Source organism: Octopus sinensis, linkage group LG3, assembly GCF_006345805.1.
Source record: "Octopus sinensis linkage group LG3, ASM634580v1, whole genome shotgun sequence".
Classification (NCBI taxonomy): domain Eukaryota; kingdom Metazoa; phylum Mollusca; class Cephalopoda; order Octopoda; family Octopodidae; genus Octopus; species Octopus sinensis.
In genome coordinates, this window is record NC_042999.1 from 68,202,761 (window position 1) to 68,230,466 (window position 27,706).

The 27,706-nt window shown below is 37.5% G+C and overlaps 1 protein-coding gene across 2 annotated transcripts; it reads right to left on the reverse strand.

Annotated features, from left to right (window-relative positions):
* Positions 1-12,326: 12,326 nt before the first annotated feature.
* Positions 12,327-27,641, reverse strand: LOC115209367 (nascent polypeptide-associated complex subunit alpha). 2 transcript variants are annotated; one of them, XM_029777740.2, is made up of 7 exons: positions 27,487-27,641; positions 22,798-22,957; positions 21,933-22,026; positions 20,536-20,666; positions 15,699-15,833; positions 14,315-14,437; positions 12,327-12,516 (listed from the first exon to the last, which is right to left on the reverse strand). In XM_029777740.2, exons 2-7 carry the CDS (start codon positions 22,942-22,944, stop codon positions 12,502-12,504), a joined length of 645 nt encoding a protein of 214 aa, XP_029633600.1. In that variant the 5' UTR covers positions 22,945-22,957; positions 27,487-27,641; the 3' UTR covers positions 12,327-12,501. The 2 variants fall into 2 exon arrangements, with proteins under 2 accessions (XP_029633600.1, XP_036356954.1); XM_036501061.1 differs by lacking the exon at positions 27,487-27,641 and adding an exon at positions 24,393-24,397.
* Between the last annotated feature and the right edge of the window lie 65 nt (positions 27,642-27,706).

The window sequence follows — 27,706 nt, forward strand, 5'->3', positions numbered from 1 at the left end:
TATTACCTTACTTGGAAACAGGAAGGGTTAGCAACACGAAGGACTTCTAACCATACTTCCTACACATATTGACTATTATCAGAATTTCTCTCCTGAAACAATTTCTGCAGCAAAGATTTTTATGCATTTGTATGCATTTTTTATATCTATCAGTCTGTCTGTCTGTCTGTCTGTCTGTCTATCTGTCTATCTATCTATCTATCTATCTCTCTATCATCTGTCTGTCTGTCTATCTATCTCTCTATCATCTGTCTGTCTGTCTATCTATCTATCTATCTATCTCTCTATATATATATCATCTGTCTATCTGTCTGTCTATCTATCTATCTATCTATCTATCTATGGCGAAAGAATGTGTCTGGTGGACGCGTCTGAAAGGATTGGAGACAAACTCTTTCCTCTCTGGTCAGTCTCTCATCAACTTCTTCAAGTATCACTTGAAAAGGAAAGTGAGTATAGAGAAGCAAGTTTTGACAAGCGAATGTTTTAAAAAAAAGATGGGTGAATGTAGCAAGAATGGCATGTATGAATGACGAAGCCACCGTGAGCATAATCCTATGAACCCGGAAATTGAAAACAGAGGGTTACCTATTTGCAAACAAATGTGGTAACATGTAACAATATTGACCGAGGTTACTGTGGTCTTTTCCGTAGGCTTTTCTTCCCACAGATAAACCTTATCTGCTTCCCCTTTACACCTTACATCTGTGATACACGATCCCTATTGATCGTTTTTTTTCCTTCTGTTTTTCTTTTCCCTTTTTTTTTCTTCTTCTTTCTGCTTTCCCTTTTACGATCCCTTTTGATAGAAAACCTACCCCACCTTTATACTTTTTTTCTTCACCCCCAAAAAGAAAAGCTCTACTTTGTAATCTGTCCCATCTATGTGCAGCCCTGTGTGACTAATAAAGAAACATATCTATCCATCTATCTGTATATCTATCTATCATCTGTCTGTCTGTCTGTCTATCTATCGATGTCTGTCTGTCTATCTATCGATCTATATATCTATCTATCTATCGAAAGGGTTACTTACTTGCAAACAAATGTGTTAACATGTGACATTATTGACCGAGGTTACCGTGGTCTTTTCCGTAGGCTTTTCTTTCCACGGATAAACCTTATCTGCTTCCCCCTTTACACTTTACATCATGACATTTCTGTGATACACGATCCCTATTGATCATTTTTTTTTCTTTCCCTTTTACGATCCCTTTTGATTGAAAACCTACCCCACTTTTTTTTTTCTCTTTTCTCCCCAAAAAGAAAAGCTCTATTTTGTAATCTGTCCCGTCTGTGTGCAGCCCTGTGTGGCTAATAAAGAAACATATCTATGTATCTATCTGTCTATCTATTGATCTATCTGTCTATCAATCGATCTGTCTATCTATCTATCTGTGTGTTTATCAATCTGTCTATCTATCTGTCTGTCTATCTATCTATCTGTGTGTCTATCTATCTATCAATCTGTCTGTCTGTCTCTCTGTCCGTCTATCTATCTATCTATCTATCTATCTATCTATCTATCTAGGTAAGCATTCTGATGGTTAGGCAATCCATTTACTGTCAACACCCGCTAAATGGAAGGCTAGGCATGCTGTGGTTGATGATGCGCAGACATGCGCTGAGACTGCGATATCTCTGGCGCTTCATAGACGATGGTGAACAGGTGTGGTCACTGTTTGTGCGGTGTGCTTTCCCACAGCTCGTCTCTTTGGCCAAACTGCAGTCATGGATGAAACAAAGACCGAAGCTAGGTGAATGGCACTGCAAGTGCTGCGTTGCTCTCAAGCAACTCTACCGTCCTGGAGCAACTTGTGTGATTTCATTTCAACAAAGGCGTTCTATAGTGGATTAGTGGAGGGGAGGTGTGGCGACATTCTTGGGCAGAATCTGGGCGTTAACGAGGAACACCTGACCCGCCTGTTAAGGACAACGATCAAAGTTTTGTATGTGTATTTGATAAAAGGAAATTGAATGAAACCCATAATGTAGCTATATGTATATATCTGTGTGTATGTGTTTGTGTGGCTTAGATTCTGTGTTTGTCTCCAACACCATTTAACAGTGTTGGTTTGTTTACATCCCTTAACTTAGCAGTTCAGCATAAAGAGATCGATAGAATAAGTACCCTTTCAAGGCGGTGCTCCCAGCATAGCTACAATCTAATGACAGGAACAAGTAAAATATATACATAGGTTAAAGACCTCTTTCAGACATGAATAACCATGAATTGCACCTAGGAAGTTCCCCTCTGTGGCACAAGTCAAGGTAAGGTTGTTTATGGAAGACCAGCAGTTGCCCATGCATACCAGCCTCCTCTCTCCACACCACCGATTTTATCCAAGGGAAAGGCAAAGGGGCCGATACAGCTTGGCCCCAATGCTGTTGCAATTCATTTCTACAGCTGAGTGAACTGCAGCAATGTGAAAATAAAGTGTCTTACTCAAGAATACAACACACATCCCAATGGAATAAGTACTAAGCTATCCTGGGGCGATTTCTTCTGTTAAAAAACCCTTCAAGGTGGTGCTCCAGCATGGCCATGGTCAAATGACTGACACAAATAAACAGATAAAAGAAAGCACAAATTTTGTGGTGAGGGGTCCCAGTCCAGGAATTGAACTCACTACCTCATTACTGTGAGACCGATGCTCTAACCATTGAGCGATATGCCTTCAGATATATTACTTTTGCTTCTAGCATGTACTGTGGAACACTGCCTTTATCACCAGGTACCTGAGATCTATGATTTTGCACCCTTCCATTTGTATGCTTTTATCATTGATCTTTCTTTGATATGTGTCTGCTATATCCATGATGAATCGTTTTCTGCCTTCTTTTTTACTTCATGAATCCCTTCCTTTACTGCCCTTCCCTTCTAATTTTGATTCCAGCCAGTTAAGGACAAAGTGGACCTAGCCACAAATCCACTACAACCTACCTCTACTAGGAACACTGTACACTACCCTCCATATGCTTCACATTCTCACACAACACATACATATATATATATACATGCATACACACACATGCCCATTCACACACATATATGTGTGTGTGTGTGTATTTATGTATGTATACACACACACTATAGAGAGAGTGTGTGGCTGAGGTCGACTTAGCCTTTCATCCTTTCAGGATCGATAAAATAGGTATCAGTTGAGCACTGGGGTTGGGGTAATCGATTAGCTCCCTCCCTCCCCCACAAAATTTGTGTATTCTTTTACTTGTTTCAGTCATTTGACTATGGCCATGCTGGAGCACTACCTTACAGGGGTTTTATAGTTGCAAAAAAAAACAAAAAAAGAAAGAAAAATCGACCCCAGGACTTATTCTTTGTAAGCCTAGTACTTATTTCATTGGACTCTTGTGACGAACTGCTAAGCTACAGGGACGTTAACACACCAACATCGGTTGCCAAGCGATGGTAGGGGGACAAACACAGACATATGAAAATATATATATACGATGAGTTTCTTTCAGTTTCCGTCTATCAAATCCACTCACACGGCTGTGGTCGGCCCAAAGCTATAGTAGAAGACACTTGCCCAAGGTGTCACGCAGTGGGACTGAACCTGGAAGCATGCGGTTGCGAAGAAAGCTTCTTACCACACTTGCGCATAGAAGAAAGGACTGCTGTTATCATTATTAACTGTCTGGTATCACTTCGCTCTCTACTCTCTATGAAAAGAAGATACCTGACCAGAATAATAATGATTTATTGCTTGAATCACTCACAACTAACGCTCTTTAACTACTACTTACTTATACAACTAGTGACATACATATTAAACATAACTATTAATATTAATATTGCAACCTTCGCCATAGGCTTTGTCGGAGTTATCTCCCTTAACCTTTTTATTATTTAACTTATCGCTAAGGCGGCGAGCTGGCAGAATCGTTAGCGCGCCGGTCAAAATGCTTAGCGGTATTTCGTCTGCCGCTACGTTCTGAGTTCAAATTCCGCCGAGGTCGACTTTGCCTTTCATCCTTTCGGGGTCGATTAAATAAGTACCAGTTACTCACTGGGGTCGATATAATCGACTTAATCAGTTTGTCTGTCCTTGTTTATCCTCTCTGTGTTTAGCCCCTTGTGGATAATAAAGAAATAGGTATTTCGTCTGCCGTTACGTTCTGAGTTGAAATTCCGCCGAAGCTGACTTTGCCTTTCGGGGTCAATAAATTAAGCACCAGTTACGCACTGGGGTCGATGTAATCGACTTAATCCCTTTGTTTGTCCCCTCTATGTTTAGCCTTTGTGGGCAATAAAGAAATAAGAAACGTTAGCAGGCCAAATGAAATGCATAGTGGTATTTCGTCAGTCTTTACGTTGTAAGTTCAAATTTCGCCAAGGTCGACTTTGACTTTCATCCTTTCGGGGTCGATAAATTAAGTACCAGTTCTGTATTAGGGTCGATCTAATCGACTGGCCCCCTCCCCCAAAATTTCGGGCCTTGTGCCTGGAGTAGAAAAGATTATTTAACTTATCACTTGTTGACATGATTGTTTAGCCCCAGGCAACCTTAATCCAGTTGACGAATGATTAAAATTGTCAATACTGAACACGGATGAGGTATTCAGCAGTGACACACACCACAGATCTTTTGTGACTTGTGCCTCAGAAAGGAACTTTCTAGGTATAATCTCATGATCATTCATGACACCAAAATCTTTTATGTGCTTAGGGTCTCTATGGGTCTTAATCTTACCTTTTGTATGACTTAACCTTTTGGTATTTAAACCAACCATCCAGCCTAAATATTTAGCAACTTTTATGCTCAAACCAGCCAGATTCAGCCTCTTATACCTACCCTACAATATCATTCTGACACTAAACAATCTCTTCATTGAAATCCCAAAGCTATGAGATAATCCATGATTAATTTATAACAATGTGAATAAAAAATACATTATATTTGATACTCTCGGAGTGGTTGGCGTTAAGGAAGGGCATACAGCTGTAGAAACTCTGCCAAATCAAGATTGGAGCCTGGTGCAGCCATCTGGTTCGCCAGCCCTCAGTCAAAATCGTCCAACCCATGCTAACATGGAAAGCAGATGTTAAACGATGATGATGATGATTTGGCAGAGCAATCTGAATGCTAAAGGGTTAAGGGACATGTAGCTGCTATTTCTAGCAAATTAAAAGACACTAAAGAAACTCTCTCTTGTTTGGTCAGTTTCTTGTGTTATTATGTGTGTGTGTGTATATGAGTTGTACTCAGGAAGAATTCCATGAAAAGAATGTCCTCTACAGACTAGTATGACAATCAACTTCACTCCATATTGTCAACAATCTACTTCAGCAAGGCATTGATATTTATTCCACCATCCTCCTGCCTGTTATATGTCTGGTGTATGTAGAGACTTGCACTTGATTACACCAGATCTGTCAGTTCCTGTACACATGCACAAACCCACACAAATATAGATATATACATGCTTACTTACAAATGTGTGTGTGTGTGTGTGTTTGGCATGTCTGTGTGTATGTTTATGACTGTATATATTCACACTTGTAAAATATGCATGGTTATATATATGTATATATATAACTTCAGTTCATTAGTCACCAGCAGATCCATAAGTGTAAAGCAAAATTTTGTCTGAATGTAGAATGCTCATAATTGTCGGGAACGTGAAACTCAGAGTATAGAAAAATACATATTAATCCCTATTTTTGTAAGCAGCTGTGTGTATGTAGTATGTTTTTATTTTTGTATGAAGTATAAATTAACCAAAGAGAAGCACATGCATGAACTTCTAATTTAACAGTAAATGCCACAATAATTATTATAGAAAAATTTCTTAATCACCATTATCATCGTTTAACGTCCGCTTTCCATGCTAGCATAGGTTGGATGAATAACTGAGGGCTGCACCAGGCTTCAATCTTGATCACATCAGATCATCAAACCATCAGCTGGATGCCCTTCCTAAAGTCAACCACTCTGAGTGTATTGGGTGCATTTACGTGCCACCGGCACGGGGCCAGTCAGGCAGTACTGGCAACGACCTTGCTCAAATCTTTTACACATACCACCGGCACAGGTGCCGGTAAGGCGATTCTGGTAACAATCACACTCGAATGGTGCTGCCTAAGTGCCACTGGCACAGAAGCCGGTTAGCCGCTCTGTCAATGATCACACTCGTATGGTGCTCTTTAACTCCACTCGCACAGACGCCAGTCATCGAAAATTGATTTTGATATATATATATATATATATATATATATATATATATTAAACACATGTATTAAATGTTAATTTAAGGGTAAATATGTAACTGTAAATACCTTGCAACCTTACAAATGCTGCGATAATGATTAACTGGTAATTGAACAGTAAATGTGTATTTTTGTATACCTTGGGCCTGCCACCTCATTTTTCGTCAAGAGTTTCACCTCCAGCCATTCGTTATGTCAGTCAACACATACACTGACACACCATTCTGCTGTGGTGGCCATAAAGTTGCTGATGTGTAATTTTGCTCACATTAGGCTGTAAATTATTCATTTATTTCAAATATAATAGAAATAAGATGATCTTAATGATTTTAAATTAGAATTAAAAGTGAAAGAATGAAAGTTAAACAATATCATAGAGGCAACCCAATTTTAGAATGCCTAAGGAACATAAGCACACACACACACACAAACCCTCTCTCTCACTTTTAGAACATGGATAAGGTATGAAACATCAGCATTTCTGTTACCCACTATCCCTGTCTTTCTTCTACCATAGAAATTTGTTTTCTGTCTCCATATGAAATGGACCTATTTCTGTGAGTGAGAGACAGAAAGAGAGAAAGCGTGAAGTCCCTCGATGGGTCAGCTCATCAAATCGTCCAACCCATGCCAGCATGGAAAACGGACGTGAAATGATGATATATATATGTATATACACATACATATTTATGTCGATATGAAGTGCAATGCTTGATCACATCAGATCATCAAATCCATGCTGGCAAAGATCATGGATGTTAAATGATGAGATGTGTATGAATACATATATATGTTCCTTTTTTGTATCACCTGCCTGGCTGTTTTGCGTTCTTGTCCCATTTTTGTATTTTTATATATAAAAAGTATAGCGGCATATGTACACTTTGATCTCTTATATGTAAATATATAGATATATCTAAATTTTGCACAACTCTACTATTCTTTCATTCTATCCTTCTATCAGCCCCTTCACACTTTGTTCATTCCACTCTTCTTTTGTTCTTCTCTCACATTTCCTGGCCTTCTCTTCATGCTCACCTTCCCTCTGTCCCTTTCATTTTTCTCTCGCTCCTCCTTAATTCTTCTATCCCTCTGCCTCTACCTCTCTCTCTCTCTCTCTTCTCTCACCAAGTGACCGGTGTTCGGCCAAGCCTGACTTTTCTTCCTTGGTTTGACTACCATCCATGCAACATCTATTTTCCCCTGTGCTTGTCAAATCCTATGTCCTATGCAGTAAGGCTTTACTTCCACACACGCCAGCTTACTTTAATTCGTCCTTAGTCAAAAGGCACCCATTGTTGCCCTGTTATTTGTATTTATGTACCATTTCTCCGGTTTTTTTTCCCCGTTCTTATTTTTGCATACATTCGCTGCTTTCTTCCAAGGATTCTAGTGCTCTTAGCTTAGTTTTTCCATGGGGCTGGCCAGATTGGAGCAATCTCTAGCATAACCAGCCAAAATTGCAAAGATAATCTGGAACTCGAATGACCCATCCTTTTTTTTCTTTGTATCATGTCTGAATGTTTTGTTGTCCGTCCCTTTTCTGTATCACCCAACTGTCTGGATGTTTTGCGTTCTTGTCCCAGCTTTGTATTTTTTTATATATAAAAATATACATATATATAACAATATATATAATGCATATATATGTATGTGTATGAATGTGAGTTTGCATATCGTTAGTACACAATTATAGAAAATCTCTATGTTGAATACAGAGTATTTTGTAAATGGGTTTTAATGCTTACATTGTTCTGTTCTGTTTTATACCAATCGTTGTTTTAGCAAAGCAAATGTTTGTTCAGGTTTGTCAGAAGAGTTACAACCTCTCCAATGAGCTTAAACAAACGTTCAGTACAAAGAGGTAAGCAACAGATGGTGGTAGTTGGAAGTGATAGCACAACAGCCAGTACGACATGCTTAACCCCTTTCATCACTTCTGTTCCAAATCTATTTATCAAAAGTTTTCCAGCCATGACTATCCCAACTTTACTGATATTACACCAGCATGAAAAATGGATTTTAAATGATGATGATGATGATTTAACCCTTTAGCATTTAAACCAGCTATATCTGACCCCAATGTTCTACCTTACTATATTATCAGACCAGTCAGATCCAGCCTCTCACACAATCATCGTTTTACGTCTGCTTTCCATGCTAGCATGGGTTGGACGATTTGACTGAGGACTGGCAAACCAGATGGCTGCACCAGGCTCCAATCTTCATCTGGCAGAGTTTCTACAGCTGGATGTCCTTCCAAATGCCAACCACTCCAAGAGTTTAGTGGATGATTTTATGTGCCACCGACATGAAGGCCAGTCAGGCGGTACTGGCAACGGCCACTCTCAAATGGTGTTTTTTTATGTGCCACCATCATTGAAATCTCAAAGCTATGACAAACAAATCCTACTGGAAACACTACCTCTGCTTTGCTAAGGCTGCATCATCAGTACTGGCAATGACCTCACTCAAATCTTTTACACATGCCACCGGCACAGGTGCCAGTAAGGCGATGCTGGTAACGATAACGCTCGAATGGTGTTTTTTACGTGCCACCGACACGGACGCCAGATAGCCACTCTAAGCATTACATCTGACAGAATAACCAGAATACTAAAGGGTTAAAGTCTTTTCTTTGGATGAAAGTGATTTGAGAGAGATGAGGCTGCTATTTCAAGTAAGTCACACAAGTGGCATATTTTATTCATCTTCTGTTGGGCTGTGACCACACTGGAACACCACCTTCAACTATTTAGTAAAACAAAACTCTAGTACATTTTTTTTTTCACGTTTGGTCTGCTAGTCTACATTTGTCAAATTGTTACTGACATGTAAACAAACAACACCAACTGACATGCATCGTTGGAGTACAAACACACACGTAGATATAAAAAGCTTCCACAGATTACATCTGCTCGATTCACTCAAAAGGACAACCCAGGGCTAATAATTATTGGCCAGACATTGGGATACAATTTTAGATATATTAGGATGTGCTTTTACCAGGAAAAGAGATCCTCAGTGTTAATGAACTGCATTCAGAGCAATTACAAGGGCTGTAGTTGTGAGCTTCCATAATTAAAGCTGGTGTAGTACAGAGATTCTCAAAGTGGGCGTTACCATTCCCAAAGGGTGTTAGGATATAGAGGCCAGTGAGGTAACATAATTACTATACTAAACTTCAACAATAGTAGTAATTATACATGATAAAACTAGTAATGGTTATTAAAATAAAATGAGATCTCATCAGGGACAGGTAAGTCATTAACCTGCAATGTATAAAGTAAATTTTACAACATTTGACTTCATTAATTATCATTTCACTGTTAAAAGCTTATACAATCCACTTTTAGAGTAAAATTTATAAATTATCTTCCATGTTGAATTTGTTTAGTCTATGATTCCACACTCATCACTTAAGTGGGGGCTAGGCATAACAAATACTTCAAAAGAGAGAGCACTATGAAAAACAAGGTTAAAAAACCACTCGGGTAGTATAATGTCTTCATATGGATAACAGGTTTTCCTAAGACACAAGGCTGGCATGTCTCCAACAGAAGATAACTCTGAGATTTGTTCATTGAACTGGTTTGAGTTTGGAATGTGATGTCTAGGTTAAGAACGAGGTTAGTGCTACTGGCATAAGTGCATGCATTGTTGGACATGGCAGCAAGTAAACCATTGATATACAGAATGAAGAGAATAAAACTGAACCCTGGGGTTCGGTTTTAAGAGGTTGACAAAATGAGGAACAGAGTTCAATTAATACATACATAAAGTGATAGTGTGAGCTGATTAGGAGTTACTGATCTAAGGGATAAGAGATAGGTGGAACTGAAGGCTGCCAGTTCATCATCATCGTTTAATGTCCGTTTTCCATGCTAGATTGGGTTTGACGGTTCGATCAGGGTCTGGGAAGCCAGGAGGCTGCACCAGGCTCCAGTCTGATCTGGCAATGTTTCTACAGCTGGATGCCCTTCCTAACGCCAACCACTCCGTGAGTGTAGTGGATGCTTTTTGCATACCAAGCAATGGCATCACAATCTGATGGAGTGAATCCATCTCCGTGTTGGAATACCATAGTATGTGCAGGCTTTCTCATTTGTTCACTCACTGGACTGCAGCCATGCTGGTGAATCACCTTGAAAAGACTACTCAGACCCAGTATTTATTTTTAAGCCCTGTACTTATTCCATCAATCTTGTTTGTCAAACTGCCAAGTCATAGGAATATAAACAAACACAGGTTGTCCATCAGTTGTGAGGAACACATACAACAGGTTTCACACAGTTTCCGTCTACCAAGCTCACTCACAAAGCTCTGGTTGGCCCGGATTCATTGCCAAAGGTGCTGTGTAATGGGACTGAACCTGAAAGCAAGTGGTGAGCTTCTTAAGCACACAGCCAGAACATCATCATCATTGTCTAACGTCCGCTTTCCATGCTAGCATGGGTTGGACGAATGACAGAGCTGGCAAACCAGATGGCTGCACCAGGCTTCAATCTTGATCTGGCAGAGTTTCTACAGCTGGATGCCCTTCCTAACGCCAACCACTCCGAAAGTGTAGTGGTTGCTTTTATGTGCCAGTGAGGCGGTACTGGCAATGACCTCGCTCGAATCTTTTACACATGCCACCGGCACAGGTGCCATTAAGGTGATGCTGGTAACGATCACGCTCAAATGGTGTCTTTTACGTGCCACCGGCACGGAAAACAAGGTATTTAATTTTTTTTAGGCAAACTAGTTGCCCACGTTCTCAGCAATATTGTATCAATGCACAAAATGTTGTTTTTACCTGTTGGCTTTATTTTAAAAATCTATTACCGTTTGTATTGAATTTTTTCACTATAGTCTATTGGAGTTACCTCCCTTACACTTTTTTTTTCTTTTTAAAGATTACATATGTCTTGGCTGATAGCATAAATTATTTTAATTCTCAGCTCCTCTAGATCACGGTGCCGTTTAAATATTCTGCTAAGAACTCATGTCCAATTTGATACATTAAATTCTCAGCAATAATCCATGATGGTGAATTCGTTTTCCTTCACTTAAAATTATGCTTAATGTTATACCTAACTTATAAGGAAATGATTTTACCATCAGTGATATTCAACTCAGTAAAATGCCAAACTGGAGACCTAACATTATTCAGTATACTTTACTGACTAGAAGTACCACCAACATCAACTGAAAATTTCCCACTTTTCTGGGGTCGATTAAATACTAAAAATAAGTCCAGTGGTAGTACTCTTTTACTTGTTTCAGTCATTTGACTGTGGCTATGCTGGAGTACTGCCTTTAGTCAAGCAAATCGACCCCAGGACTTATTCTTTGTAAGCCTAGTACCTATTCTATCAGTCTCTTTTGCCAAACCGCTAAGTTACGGGGACTTAACCAGCATCGATTGTCAAGCGATGTTGGGTGGACAAACACAGACACACACACACATATATACGACAGGCTTCTTTCAGTTTCCGTCTACCAAATCCACTCACAAGGCTTTGGTCGACCTGAGCTATAGTAGGTAGAAGACACTTGCCCAAGGTGCCACGCAGTGGGACTGAACCCGGAACCATGTGGTTCGTAAACAAGCTACTTACCACACAGCCACTCCTACTGAACTAAAAAAATATTGGCCAATGTGCACGTAAGTCAATATTTGAATATTATAACTTGTTTTAAAATGAGACAAAATTTAGCCAGTATTTTGAGGTATAACTAGATTGTTTACTAGAGAAGCAATAAGTCACAGGTTTTATTTAGGATTCAAATCAGGCCATACAACCATCGTTGTTCAAGGTTCATATGGGGTCACACAGAATTCATTGAGGAAGATTTTCTGCAGTGGGATGCCCTTACTGTTGTCAACACTTATTTTTAAAATCACAAGTTGTCAAGACAAGACACACCAGGCTTCCTTCACTTTTCATTTACTAAATCCAGCCATGCAGCTTTAGCTGACCCAGGGCTATAGTTGATGCACAGTGAGACATGGGTCTTGTCTTGATGTAAGAGAAGAAAAATATCACAAAACACAGAAACAAGAATATGTTGTTCGTATTGAAAACAAGAGACATTTCAACATGGCACCTCACAGATCTGATATATTTATAGTCGAAAACTATATAAATATGGTCAAATTTATTGTTTAAGAACTGTACAGAGAGAAAGGCGAAAGAATAGGAGACATAGTAGAAAGCAAAGTTTAAAAAAAAAACTGCCAACATATTTAAGGTAACATTTATGCAGATGTTATACAGGTTTCACTACATTGTCAACTCCTGCAAAGAGAAAAGAAAAACGAAAATTAATAAAGAACAAATGAAGTGACAGTGTTCATGCAAAATGGAAATATAATTTTAATCTGAAATCCTAAAGTCAAACATGAAAAAACATCACAACATGTCTGAATGAGATGTAATTTTGCATGGACACATGAAGTAATATCTTTTTAACAACTGGTTGTCTGCCCTTCCCATCTGCCCCGTTAATAGCATCTCCTATGAATTAAAAGTTCAATTAAACAAGTAACAGAGACTGAATCCAACCGTAACCTTTTAATATTCAAATTACTGTTAAATGTAATGCTTTTTTATTCACACTTTTTAAAACAGTGGTTCCCAAACTATGAGTCGTGACCCACAGATGGGTCGCGAACGGAATCTTAGTGGGTCGAAAAAAGTTATAAAATTATGCATTAGCTTTGATTAACTGCTGTCTATTGAGATAGTTCAAGACTTATAAGTGGTCGTCATAAACTGGTGTGATAAATAGTGGGTCGCAACTCTAAAAAGTTTGGGAACCACTGCTTTAAAATCAATAATGTATTATCTCATAACATCAAGATTTCAATGATGCGATTGCACGTCTTTCTGAATGAGGCCAATTTTGGACAATTTGAAAATAAAACAGGTAGACTATTTGGGCCAGATATGGTTCCTTTATCATTTAATCCAGCCCAAATATACAAAATGTTTTATGTTAAAACTGACCAGATCCAATCTCTCATACCTACTCTAGAATGTCATTCTACGTATATACAAACACATCATTGAAATCTGGAAGCTACAAGAGAATATGTGATTAATTCAAAGCAATATGAATAAATAAGCATTACATTTGACAAAGAACTCTAAAGACAAAGAATGCCAAAGGTTTAAAGAACTACACAGAGCCATTTACCCAAATTTTAATATTCTTGAATTAGGCACAGGTATGGCTGTGTAGCTGTGAAGTTTCCTTTCCAACTGAGAGCCTCAATGCATGGCTATTTGATGAAGTGTTTTCTATAGCCCTAGGCCAACCACAACCTTTCAAGTGGATTTTAAAACTGTCACATATATAGACACAGGTCTATGTGAGTGTTCATGTCTGTGTTAACGTTTGTGACTGCTTGTACAGAAATGCAATGAGCCGTGCTTCCCCTGCCACTTTGTGCCTTCCTTCAAAGCTTTACGAAAGTCAAGGTTTAGCATCATGGCAGACGTCCAACTGTAAAACTACTTCAAGTAACATTTTTGTCCAACCTATGAAGGCAGGGAAAAACAGATGTAAAATGATTTTCAGCCATGGTTTCCCAACTGGTTCTCCTTAGTGTTAAAATCTGTTCAGCAGTTTTTATGTAATCAACTTCAATATGTTGATTTAATTTCTATAGGGTATTAGTGTTGCTAACCTCATTAAGAGTTAGTTTAATTAAAAACTCATTGAGTGAGTACTGGTGTAATTAGTCCCAATGTGTGCTGATTTAATTAAGTCCCACTGCCATCACCGATGGCAAAACAAAAAAGATAAATGGTTAGCAGATTTTATACTCAGACTAATAATATTAATGGAAAAGTGAAACATAGATACAGAAAGGAAATGAACTCTGACTGCAGATTTTGTTCACCAGTTGCTCACCTTATATACCTAATAACAAAATGTTTAGCAGATTCTCATTCATGCTAATATTAATGAAGCGAAATGAGACCCAACTGCAGCCTTTGTTCACCAAGAGCTTACTCCCCCCTATATAATATATACCTATAGCAGTAACATTAACATTGAGAAACAAAAGCAAAGAGGAATCCTACTTACCATAATAGCATTGACAATGTCATTATTGTTATTTTTAAGTGCTTTCACAGCTTTCACCCTCGACACACTGGCCTGTGACATAACAAGCTCAATATCTTTAGGCTCAACACCAGTTTCATCAATCTGAAAAGAGTAAGTTACACAACAAAATTTCAACAATGGCGATATTAGATTACCTCCAAACCTCATATTGAATGAGATGCTTTGGTGAGACTATGTTTTGGCACTGGAGAAAGAAATTAAACATACAAAAAATAAGTAGATGCTCAGGGAGGGTGGGCGAGTGGAGAGACAGAACATTGAAACCTTTTACGTACCAGTGGCACATAGAAAGCACCTTTCAAGTGCTGGGCCTCATGGAAGGAATGACAAATGACTGAGACCTTTGGCAATATGGCATGCTTGAGAAGACCCATGAAGCCAAGTGAAATTGTAGTCATGGCAAATACTGGTATCATGCAACTGGGACCTGTTACACTCTTGGAGTAGTTGGCATTAAGAAGGAGGAGTCTGGAGCAGCCCCTCAGCTTACCAGCCCTGGTCAAACCGGTCAACATGGACAATGGACATTAAATGATGCTGAATCAGCAATGCCAACATCTCACATAAACCACCTCACCATACAGTCAACAGACTTTCCCTCTAATCAATTGTCATGAGGCTATGTAGTCCCAAATACACATTTGAATTACAGATGAACTGGTCATCGCTAGAACATCTTTGATAATAGGTCTGTTTTTATCTGAGCTGACCAGTAATTCACTGATGTAAAGGAACAACACATTATCAATATCACATAACAAGTTATTTATCACCATTTATTAATCTCATTAAATCATTTCACTTCACTTACAATAACATAACTGCAGTGAAAAGAAAGCCATCAAAAATCTAGAAAGCAGTCTTAGTGCTTTGTGGGTATGTACAATATTAACATCAGCTAGAATTTACTACACTTGACTGGCATTCATGCAGTAAAACCAGGATAGGTGAAGACATGGCACCTTAGGTCTTCTACTATAATCCTGGACCGATCAAAACTTTATGAGTGGATTAGGTAGACAGAAACTGAAAGTCTGCCCATATGTGTGTCTTCTTGTCTTAACATGATGCAATAGTTGAATAGTTGTTTAAAAAAAAAGGTATCCCCACTGTACAAGGAGTTGCATGCTTGTGAAAAAAACATGTTTGGCAATAGAGATATTTAACTTGTTTGGAGACAGGTAAGATTAGGCAATAGAAAGGGCATCTAGCTATAGACAATCTGTCTTAAATTTCAACCAATTTGTGCATAGAGTAGACGTTACAATGATGACAATAGACAAAGAAAGAAAACACTTTAATTGGAGTAATCTTTAAAAAAAAAAGAAAAACGTATGTTTACCTCTTCTTCTTCTGATTCTTCAAGAATTGGTTGAGAAAGAGGATTCTGTGCCCCGTCGGGACATGTGGCTGGGTTCTCTGGTGCTTTAAACTTCTCTGCAGCAGCCATTTGAGCCTGTTGGCTCAAATCTTCAATCTGAAAAATAAAGAATAAATAATTCCCTCTTTAAATTATCAAAAATAACCATTCCACATATTTTAACTCTTCCATAACTATATTTCTAATGAAATACTAAAGCTGACAATGTTTATAATATTAAAGAATTTTGAGGGTTTTACTAAATTAACAGTCATTATTATTAAATTGGTATGGCAGTGAGCTGGCAGAATCATTAGCATGCCGGGTGAAATGCTTAGCTGTATTTTGTCTGCTGCTACATTCTGAGTTCAAATTCCGCCAAGGTCAACTTTGCCTTTCATTCTTTTGGGGTCAATGAAATAAGTACCAGTTATGCACAGGGGTTGATATAATTGACTAGCCCCCTTCCCCAAAAATTTTCAAGGACTTGTGCCTAGAGCAGAAATAAACTATTATTAAGTTGGTGTTTGGAGCATAACAAAAAGTGCTTAAAAAATTTAGGTAAATCTTAATTTAGATATAAACCTTTCAAAACAAAGTTTCCGAAGCACAGAACTTGAGATAGCCTCCGGTAGGGTAGAACTAAAAGGTTTTTAAATGTACATACTAAGTGCTAAGTTACTAAATATGTACATTTAAAATACTTAATTTGAAATTTCACTTATATCCATATATGTAAACAATAACACAAACAAAATTTGGAAATATGTCAATCTTTCAGTATTCAAACCAACCATATCCGGCCTAAATATTTTACTAGTTTTATTCAAACCAGCCTCTCACACCTAACCTAAAATTTCATTCTAAAATTAAACAATCACATCATCAAAAAGCTCAATGCTATGAAATAATGCATGATTAATTGAAAACAACATGAATAAATAAGCATTACATTAGACAGAATAAACTGAATGCTAAGGGATTAAAATCCAAAATTCTGAAAATTTACATTGTTTCTGTAAATGTTATAGAATACAAACAAAATTTGGTAATATGTTAATGATGATGATTCGTTAACAAATCAGCACCATATACTGTCCAACAACCAATTCTCTTCATTACCCAAATGAGCTTCAATCCAGGTCATTAAAGTGATATTTTGAAATGAATTTTAATTCGTATTTTCTGAATTGATGGCAAAATAATCCAACAATAATAAAATGTGTCTTTCACGTTTCAAATACTTTTCTCTGATTTTTTTCTGAACTTAAACTTTATATTATTTTGATATAAGTTAAAGCACTGTAATAAGACCTCGAATATATTTTAAATATTAGAAATATTGTTACTGAATCTTTATCCTATGGTTGAGTTTTAAATACATATATTTAGCAGTTAAAAACCAATGAATAGTTGAATTTCTAAATGCAACAAATTTTTTTAAATATTAGACAAGAAATATTAACAAATGAAACACCACAATAATAAGGATATAATTATTTCATCACATTAAAAAATGTCTAGAATAGTTATATGGAAAGACTGAATTTTTTACGATTTAACACATATTTCAAATGAAAAGGAGAACTAATTTAAAATATGAGACAACCTAAGCACCAAGAATTAAAGAATAATATATATTTTATATGGGTTAAAAACACGCATACATACATACATACACTGCTCTGTCAGGCGGAAGAGATACAGTTAAAGGGACTTAATTTGTACAGGAAGAAATTCACGAAAAATATATTCGCAATTACTTTAAGCCTGTACTTTTTGTGATCATATTTTTTAAAAATTAAATACACTGTCTTAAATCTGAAAATTAATCAACTAGGAGGAAAAGTTAATTTTTCTATTAACAAAAGTTTCTTATATTAAATTGCAACGGAAGATTTTAATTTAAAAAAAAAAAACAGTTTTAAAGCACAGAATCAGTTGTTTTCTTTGAAATCTATATCCAGCTCATGAAATTGTATTCTGCAGTTTCTGTAAAGAGGCCGTCTGGCAGATTGTCAAGACTCGATTACATTACTACTTTTACTGCTATTTATAATGGCTTTTGCTTCTCCTCTAAAGTGGCAATTTGTGTATCACTTCTATCCAAACCAACCCACAACTCTTGCCTCTCCTCTTTGTCATCCTTTAAACACACACTTTCACACTAAGAAATTTTCCTAATCCTTATTCCCCAACTGCAACTCTCTGGAATTCCCACCTCGCTCAAGTACTCCCTCACTAGCTGCACTGATAAAGTGAGCTGCCAGTGGTCTCTTATTCTACTAGAAACAACAGCCAAATTTCCAATTACCCATTAGTCTTAAAAAATGGTAGCACATACTGGATAATGTAGTCCTATATCTACCAAATCTGCAAAAAGGGTGGTCATGATTATAAAGCCTTTGATCATAAGTTTGCCAAATCAGGGCTAGCCTGGGACTAAACAACTACCTCACCGATCTGGGAAGGCCAGTTAAAAGCTATAGACACAGACACTCTTTCTCCAACTAAATAACAACAGTCTCAAATTTTGACACAAGGCCAGCAATAGGTCAATTAAATCAACCCCTGTACTCAGCTGGTACCTATTTTATTGACTCTGAAAGGATGAATGGTAAAGTCAACCACGACATGAAATGCCACTAAGCATCTCAGCCAGTGAAGGGAAAGTCAACCTCAATGGAATTTGAACTCAGAACACAAGGAAAGATGAAATTCCACTAAGCATTTTGCCTGGAGAGCTAGCAATTCTGCCAGCTCAACACCTTAAATAATAATAATAATAATAGTGTGGAATGGTAAATAAGTCTAAGTGGTCCAATTCTTTTGATACTAATCTGTCGAACACCATCTCTTGTTTTATGATAGAAACTTCCTGTTTTTAAAAGTAATCTGAATTAAAACTTTTCATCAAAACTTCAAGTTAATGTTCCAACCACCAGTTTAATGACAAGATTTGCTTCATTATTTTTTAAATCGATCGAAACAAAAGGCATATTCAAAAGAGAAATACAATAACAAAAGGGTCAAAAAGACCCACCCACTTTGGATTCTGCTAAGTCTACAATGAGACCAAACCAGAATACCCATAACTAGACTAACCATTGCCCCCATTTAAATATTTGCAGGCAAAGTGGCTGAGTTCCTATCGTGCGTTGGGCCACACGGAAGCAATGACTGAGACCATTGGCATTACGTCATGCTTGAGAAGACCCATCAAGCAGAGCAAAATCACAGCTGTGACAGATACCAGTGTCATGCAAATGTCACTCACACTGGTAGCACATAAAAGGACCCATTACATTCTTGGGGTGGTTGGCATTAGGAAGGGTATCCAGTCATAGAAAACCATACCAAATCAGATTGGAGTCTGATGCAGCCTTCCAGCTTACCAGCCCTGGTCAAACCGTCAAACCCATGCCAGCATGGACAACGGACATTAAATGATGATGAATTAAAATTTCAACTGAACTAAAATTGTGTTACCATTTTCTGTTGAAATAAATTTTGTCATTAATTTGGAAAATAATAAAGAATAGAGTAAAATAGTTTCCTGATTAAGCTGATGTTTGAAACAATTCTTTTGTTTTTTACTACTGTTAAATTGTAATTAACCCTTTAGCATTTAAACTGGCCATATCCAGCCCAAATATTCTGTTTTACATTCAAACGGGTCAGTTCTGGTCTCTGCACTTGTCCTACAATGTCATTCTAAAAATATGCAACATCACCCAAATCTTGAAGCTATGAAATAATGCTTGATTAATTGAAAACAATGTGAATAAAACATTACATTTGACAGAGTAATCTGGATGCTAAAAGGTAATTTAGAAAATAATTAAGAATTTGGTAAAACCTAAGTTTGTTGTTATTAAGCTAATATTTGGAATGTACATTAACGTGAAATTTTTGATGGATGGTTTTTAAAACATTTTAAAACAAAGTTTTTGTCGAAGGACCAAGGATAGTCTTAGGCTGATTGCTATCAAGAGGATTAAAACAGCAAGTCTGAACCGTAAAACCAAGGAGCGGGGTTCTCAAGACAGTTTGGTTTTAAAATTCCAGTCTTTAGTTGTGTTCCAAACACCATTTTAATCATATACTAAACTTCTACTATGAATTCTTGGCTATTTGGAAAATTAATTGAACCACAACTACAGTGTATTCTGATGACAAGCATGATCCTAATGAGATCAATTTTAACCATGAGTTCAGATAGGAGGAATTACAACCGTGTTTCATGGTCTGCTACCACAACAGCTCCATTATAGGATCCAGTTAGCTCAAGACATCATCAGGAGGAACCATGTCCTGTTTCGCCCCCTACTCCTCTACTGTTTTGTCGTGGCGGGGGCCCCACTTTCGGAGGTGTCTTCAGCTCTGGTGTTGGGTGCATGTCTTCTTTCTTCTGTTCCCTGGCCTCTTCGATGTAACGTCAGCAAGTGTCAGCTGGTGACTGACTGACTTGTCAAATTTTCCCCTTTAAATACCTGCCACTAGGCTCCAGCAGGCAGCCCCAGCAAGTTGTCACGTGACACTGTCTCACCTTAACTGACCAGTGAAGGCGCGTAGTCTTAGCCCACGCATTCTCTAAACGACTGTCACCTGTCAGTCAGCGAAGCTGATTCAGTGTCAGCTTGTCTCACCTAGTGATGTTATTTCCCACCAGCATGTTATGACTCTCAAGCCATTTTTGATCTTCCCACTTCAGCCATATTAGGGGGATTTATGTTATGGTTAACACTTCAGACATAAGAATTTGATCAAGTATATGGAGGTGTAAATGTGTAGATAATAATTGATGAATAAATGTTACCTTAGCTTCTCCAAACACAATGTAGGTATCTGATGCTGGGCTTTTATACACATCTGGTCGGTTGATAACAAACAGAATATTTTTGGATTTGCGTATCGTAACCCTGGTAACACCTTGTACTTGTTTAAGGCCTGCAATATAAACATTTAGTGATAGCTTGGAAGATATTAGGGGTAATGGTGAGATTAGATCCTTGATATTTAACAAAATGAATTAATAAAGACATGGACAGATTTTAAACTCCATTGAACTTTCAGTACTCTTTTACTGGTTTCAGTTATTTGACTGCGACCATGCTGGAGCACCGCCTTTAGTTGAGCAAATTGACCCCAGGACTTATTCTTGTAAGCCTAGTACTTATTCTATTGGTCTCTTTTGCCGAACCGCTAAGTTATGGGGATGTAAACACACCAGCATTGGTTATCAAGCGGTGTTGGGGGGACAAACACAGACATAAAAACACACACACACATATATATACATATATACGACGGGCTTCTTTCAGTTTCCATCTACCAAATCCACTCACAAGGCTTTGGTCAGCCCGAAGCTATAGTAGAAGATACTCGCCCAAGGTGCCACGCAGTGGGACTGAACCCGTAACCATGTGGTTGGTAAGGAAGCTACTTACCACAGAAAAATACAATACACAGTGTCACTAACACAAGCTATTAACATTACTGTACACCCAACTTTAATAACTACAGAGTTATAAATTGTTAAAGTAATAATGGAGTTATCAAATACATTAATTGATATTAACTGATATGCTGATTCCAAGTTCTGGCACAAGACCAGCAATTTTGGGGGTGGAGTTAAGTTGATTCATCAACCCTAGAACTCAACTGCTATTTATTTTATCACCACCTGAAGGTTGAAAGGTAGAGTCAACTTTGGTGGAATTTGAACTCAGAACAAAGACAAACAAAATACTGCTAAGCATTTTGCCTGGCGTGTTGATGATTCTGCCAGCTCACCCACCTTATTTAACTGATATATATTAAGGAGATAATTTTTATTGTTTGCTCATTGGACAGATGACAAAGTAACATTGGGATGATACAGGAAACTGCCTGTTACATAAGAGAAATGAAAATGGGGAGAAAGGGGGGGGTCAGATTTGAATGTTCAGTCATAATACAGTTGATTGATACAACATGGAACTTATAGAGAAACACGAGCCAAGTCAAATTCCTTCACATCAAATCCTTATGTTTTTAGATAGGGCACATCTGGCTGGGCTTGCTGAATCTGCACCAGCAAGAGCTTAAACAACTTGGAGATGCTGCATTACAGACCAATATATACAATATCACTAAAAATAGCAGTTAAAATGATGACACTTGGTATGGTAACTTACATATAAATTGTAACCGAAATAAAAACACATTATTTACCAAGTTTCGACATTGCCTTCCGAGCTTTTTTCTCACTTCGGCTTTGTTTAGCTTTACTAACTAATTCCTCCTGAAGACCAGCTACTTGGGCAACCTGCAACCAAAGATAATTGTAATGAAGGTAAATTAAAGAGAGATAATTAACACTCAAATAAGACAGATACATGCCTATATTACATATAAAATTAAATCAGCTTATTCACATAAACCCCACCACACCCTTGTCTGTTTATATATATATATATCAAAATCAAATGGAAATTGTAGCTGTGACTGGTAACACATAAAAAGCACCATCCAAACGTGGCCAATGCCTATGCCACTTTGACTGGCTTCCTTGCTGGTGGTACATAAAAAGCACCCACTACACTCTTGGAGTGGTTGGCATTAGGAAGGGCATCCAGCTGTAGAAACACTGCCAGATCAGATTGGGGCCTGGTGCAGCCTCCTGGCTTGCCAGACCCCAAGTCAAACCGTCCAACCCATGCCAGCATGGAAAAACGGATGTTAAATGATGACGATGACATACATGAGTGAGTGAAAAACAAAAGGGCACTGAACACATTTATTGGAAGTTACATATATGGATCAAAACAGTTTGATTCAGATCAACTGAAACCATCATCATAATCAAGCATCAGTGATATCAATTTTAGGTACGAGAGAGACAATAGTGCCATTAAACCGAAGCATTTCAATAAACAGAAAAAAAATTTGCTATTATCACAAATCTTATACAAGCTGTTTATTAAATTGTGGTGATGGTCATTGCTTATATACACCAGTCAGTTCACTAAAGCTTTCAAATTATGTTGCTGGACAACAAATATGTAAAATACCAAATAAAAGGCATCTAAATATATACCTGGCTCTGCTGTGATGTGCCAGCACCATCCTCTTGCAATTCTGGTAAAGAGTCATCAGACTTGGAGTCTGAATCAGCATCATCATCATCCTCAACTTCTTCTTTCTTGGTGTTTTGGACAGGTTTTTCCACTGCTTCAGTTGGCATGGTGATGATGTTACTGAAATAAAAGAAGAAGAATCTCTTAGCAAAAGCAAAAGAATTTGCTTAGACAATCAAAAAGATTGTTTTCCAGTGATGTTTCAGATAACAGACATTTTCCCCGTAACAAACAAAAGATTAATTAATTTCTCATTAACAGTTAATAAAAAAAGTCAAGTAACCAAAAGTATAGCAGGAGACGCTAGCCCAAGGTGACACGCAGTGGGACTGAATCTGGAACCACGTGGTCGGGAAGCAAACTTCTTACATGGTCACCGAAAAATTATCCAATAGTCTGGTGGCATTACTTGGAGCTGGGCCCGTGACCAAAACCTACAGGAAATGTCTTTCAGTATTTCATGCATAAGAGTGCATCAAAAATAAATGTATACCCTTTATTTTGATCCTCACTGCTTTGCAGGGCTGTCAAGTCAAAACAAAAATATTTGACTACAATTCTATGTAATTAAATGACTGTTGATCTATTTTACTGACTCCGACTCCAGTTACCCCCTTAATTGTTTCTGACTCCGACTCCACAGCCCTGCTGCTTTGTGTGCTAAATATAATAATTTCATTAGTCATTAATAATTACTTTTTAAAAAAATTCAATCTTTTGTTGATTTCTATTACAATAAGAAATTTCCATTAATTTATTGTACACCACCCATAAATGTCCCAACACGTTTCCACCATTATCTCTCTCACTGTCGCTCATCTTACTCTCCCAACACTTTTCTACTCTAGAGCAAGACTGCTATATCTGTCCCCTCTATACTTTAACCCTTTAGCATTTAATCCAAACGTATCCAGCCCCCAAATACTCTTTTACATTAAGACTGACTGGCTCCAATGTCATTCTAAAAATATACAAACACACCATTGAAATCTTGAGGCTGCAAGATATGACTAATAAAGACGGCAAGCTGGCAGAAACATTAGCACGCCAGGCGAAATGTGTAGCCGTATTTCGTCTGCCATTAAGTTCTGAGTTCAAATTCCGCTTAGGTCAACTTTGCCTTTCATCCTTCCAGGGTCGATGTAATCGACTTAATCCGTTTGTCTGTCCCTGTGTTTAGCCCCTTGTGGGTAGTAAAGAAATAGATATGTGACTAATTCAAAAACAATGTGAATAGATACGCAATACATTTGACAAAGAAATCTGAATGTTAAATGGTTAACTCTCTCAACCGGCACAAAGCCACTCCCAGTTGAGGGTGTTTTGTCTTGAAAGCTACTTGATGACCCAGTCAGAGCTGGTGCTACATAAAAAGCACACATTACATTCTAAAGTGGTTGGCATTAGGAACGGGAATCCAGTTGTAGAAACCATGCCAAAACAGACAATGGAACCTAGTCTGGCTCCTGCCCTTGCAGCTAGTCTCGAACTGTCCAACACCTGACAGCATGGAAAATGAACATTAAATGATGATACTAATAACAGTTGACAAAACATCCAAGAGATGTCTTAAAATAACAAATGCAGGTAAGAGCCACAAATAAACTCAAGGGCCAAAACATTTTTAAAGTCATTTAACATCCACTTTCCATGCTCGCATGGGTTGGACAGCCTGACTGTAACTGGTAAGCTAGAGAGTGGCACCAGGCTCCAGTCTGAATTTGGCTTGGTTTCTACGGCTGGATGCCCTTCCCAATACCAACCACTCCAAGAGTGTAGTGGGTGCCTTTTCCGAGTCATCGCCCATACTGCTTTGTAATTTTACTCCTGAATAATCTCTTCACATTGATGGTTTTATATACATCTTTATTTTGAATTTTCAGTTAATTCGTTTGTTCATTTAACTTCCATCTTTCCATGCTAGCATGAGTTAGATGAGTAAGATATTAGTTAAAAGTTCTTGTCACCAACCCTTACAGAAACCTTTGAAAACCAAGCTGGTTGGCCTTCACTGTTTCACTCAAGCAGCGACAGCTGTGGAATATCAACATTCATGCACATTCACTCAACACAGGGACTCAAGACTTCCATTCACCAAATTCATTTACCCATAGATGCTGTACAGCAGGACTGAACTCTAGACCATATGGTTAAGAAGTGAACTTCTTAACGACACAGCTACTGGATTTCAAATGTTCTTTGTTGAATTATTGCTGTATCTTTGAGAACTATTTCCTTCATAACAAAAACTAATACATGCTTGTTAATCAAGTAAGCTGCAACAATAGATGCCCATGTGACTATGGTCCTTTTGTTCAGGTAAATATTACAGAGAAACATTAATCTAAGTAGCAGTAACAATACCACGAAGTTTGTGTAAAGTGGGAAAGGAAAGCTGTTTTGTCTAATTATACCTCTGAAGAAATAGATTTCAGCAAAACAATATGAAGTTTAAAAGTTAATGTTAACTTTACTGTTAAAGGTAGATGACAATCGTTAGATCAAAAGTTACAAAGGAATCTCGGTTTAAGACCTGATGAGAAGATTTTATGATCAAGGCATTCCAACCAGAATCATGTACCTCATCCAATGCCCTCCTATAAATAAATAATGAGGACAGTAAGCTGTCTTAACAAGTTGACAGAATTGGATAGAGTGCCCTATATTATTCCAGTTGTCCTGCGCGTTTAACTTAGACCTTCACTTGCAGTGAAGAAAAGAACAACCTAGACAAAAAGGACGTGTTGAGAAATACAATATGGAATGAAATAAACAAGGCTATAATTGGGAGATTTGGTTGCTATTCCTAGCAGGCCGAGCATCCACATAAAAGCTATTTTGTCTCGATCATTTTAAAGTCTTCCGGAATCGATAAACTTATTATAGGGTCGATTTAATAGATTGGATGGCACCTTCCTCAAAATACCTGGAGCCCTCAATCATAATTATTACACGGGGCAATATCTGTAAATTCTGACATGCACTTCGGTATTGGAGACAATAAAATATTGGTCAACCATGTTAGTAGATGAGAATAGGTAGCCAGGTGTAACAAAAGATGTAGCGAACGGCGGGAAGATCCAGGTAAGACTAATCGGGCGTTAAGTTGCTTAAAGAAAGTAATTAACACCGAACTGTCGTTCCAATTTCCTAGAAAATGTGCTCGTTTCAAATAATTGGAAATAATTAATTGTATAACTGCTAATTTACTTCGGTAATTCCATAGGTATGAGGCGAAGCGAATCCAACAGGATTCGAACTCCGAGAGCTGAAACTAGATACGGCAAATAATTTGGTTCGACGCTTTTAATAATTCTGCTACCTCAAGCTGTAATCGAGCTGCTAGTATATATGTCCCTGGAAATAACTAATGTAACTTCAACGGAGATCGATCTGCTTCTAGAGATAACTGAATCGCGAATTTCTAACACATTTACGGATGCTGAAAGGTTTAATAAAAGAAAACGAAAAACTATTTGGCATCCATGCCCTCCTAATGGTGTGCATATCAAGTAAGAAGCGGAAAATTAGAATAATGAAAACATAGCACATACACAAGGGGACAACTAAGGCTGCATGTAGCCCCGACCCGAAGGACACGGAATACGGCTGCGTGCCTATGTGCCCTGTATACACATAACGCTCGAACTATTGTAACCGTACCAGCCAAGTGCTATTACACTTTTATGACAAAAAGCACCCATGCAACCATTTTTAATCTTTCCTAATATACACGCTGATAATTTTAATTGTTTGAGGAATATCAGGTTAACAACGGAATTAATGTGGTCTCAGGTACAGTATGTGCAAATAAAGGGAGATTGTCACGATCGGAACGTCTTCGACCAGTTTTTTGCTCAATCAAGGGTTGTTGATACGGATCTAAAACTACAAACATTACCACATGTGGATATTTTAGCAATTTCCTTTATTACTGGCAGAAAGTCATGTTTTTTTTTATATAATGTAATTTAAATAATGCAGTGCGCTGGAGGAGGAGTATATATATATATGTATGTGTATATGTATATATAATATATATATATGTGTGTGTATATATATATATATCCACATGTCCTCCAAAAAGCACTGGTGACAATTAGCTAAAGTGAAGCTATTTAATTCGCAAGTTGCACCTCGTTAACCAAGACAAATAATTATTGAAAAATTACAGAATCGGTAAATAGATTTTAGATTAAAATTTTAATAATCGCCATGTATTACATGTGTTAAAATAAAAAATATATATATTCGTCATTTCTAATAAATTGATTGTTAAAAGTTAATTTTAAAAACATCAGATATTTGCAAGATGTAACAATAATTGAAGCTTTTAATTGTTTGGCATTATCAGGATTTATATTAGTTATTGTCAGATGAAATATAAGTCCATTACAGAATGAATTATTGGTACAAAGCATTTCTATTTCGATACGAAGGGGCACATGTAGACATATATGGTTATTATAACGCACGAGAGACATAGAGCTCGCTCATGCTTTTGAGATTTAGGACAAAAAGAAAGATTAAATTCATGTCATAAACGGAAACAAAATTATTTGAGAACGATCGAGAAATTGAATACATACAACACAAAAGTCACTTTAAATTTCGATGATAAACAAATAAAAAGATATTGATTCACTTACATCGAAGACACCGATAAAGATATTCGGAATGAGAGAATATGGTAAAGGAAAAGGAAGTAGCTTAGTTTAGCGCATGCTCAGTTGTGTTCTAATGCTGACTGGTTATAAAGAAAAGTTCTCGTTGTAGAAAAGGAAATATTTATAAAATAATAGATTCTAAAGTTGGTACAAGGATCGGAAATGTCATGGGAGGTGGTCATCTACTAATTGGTATTATATT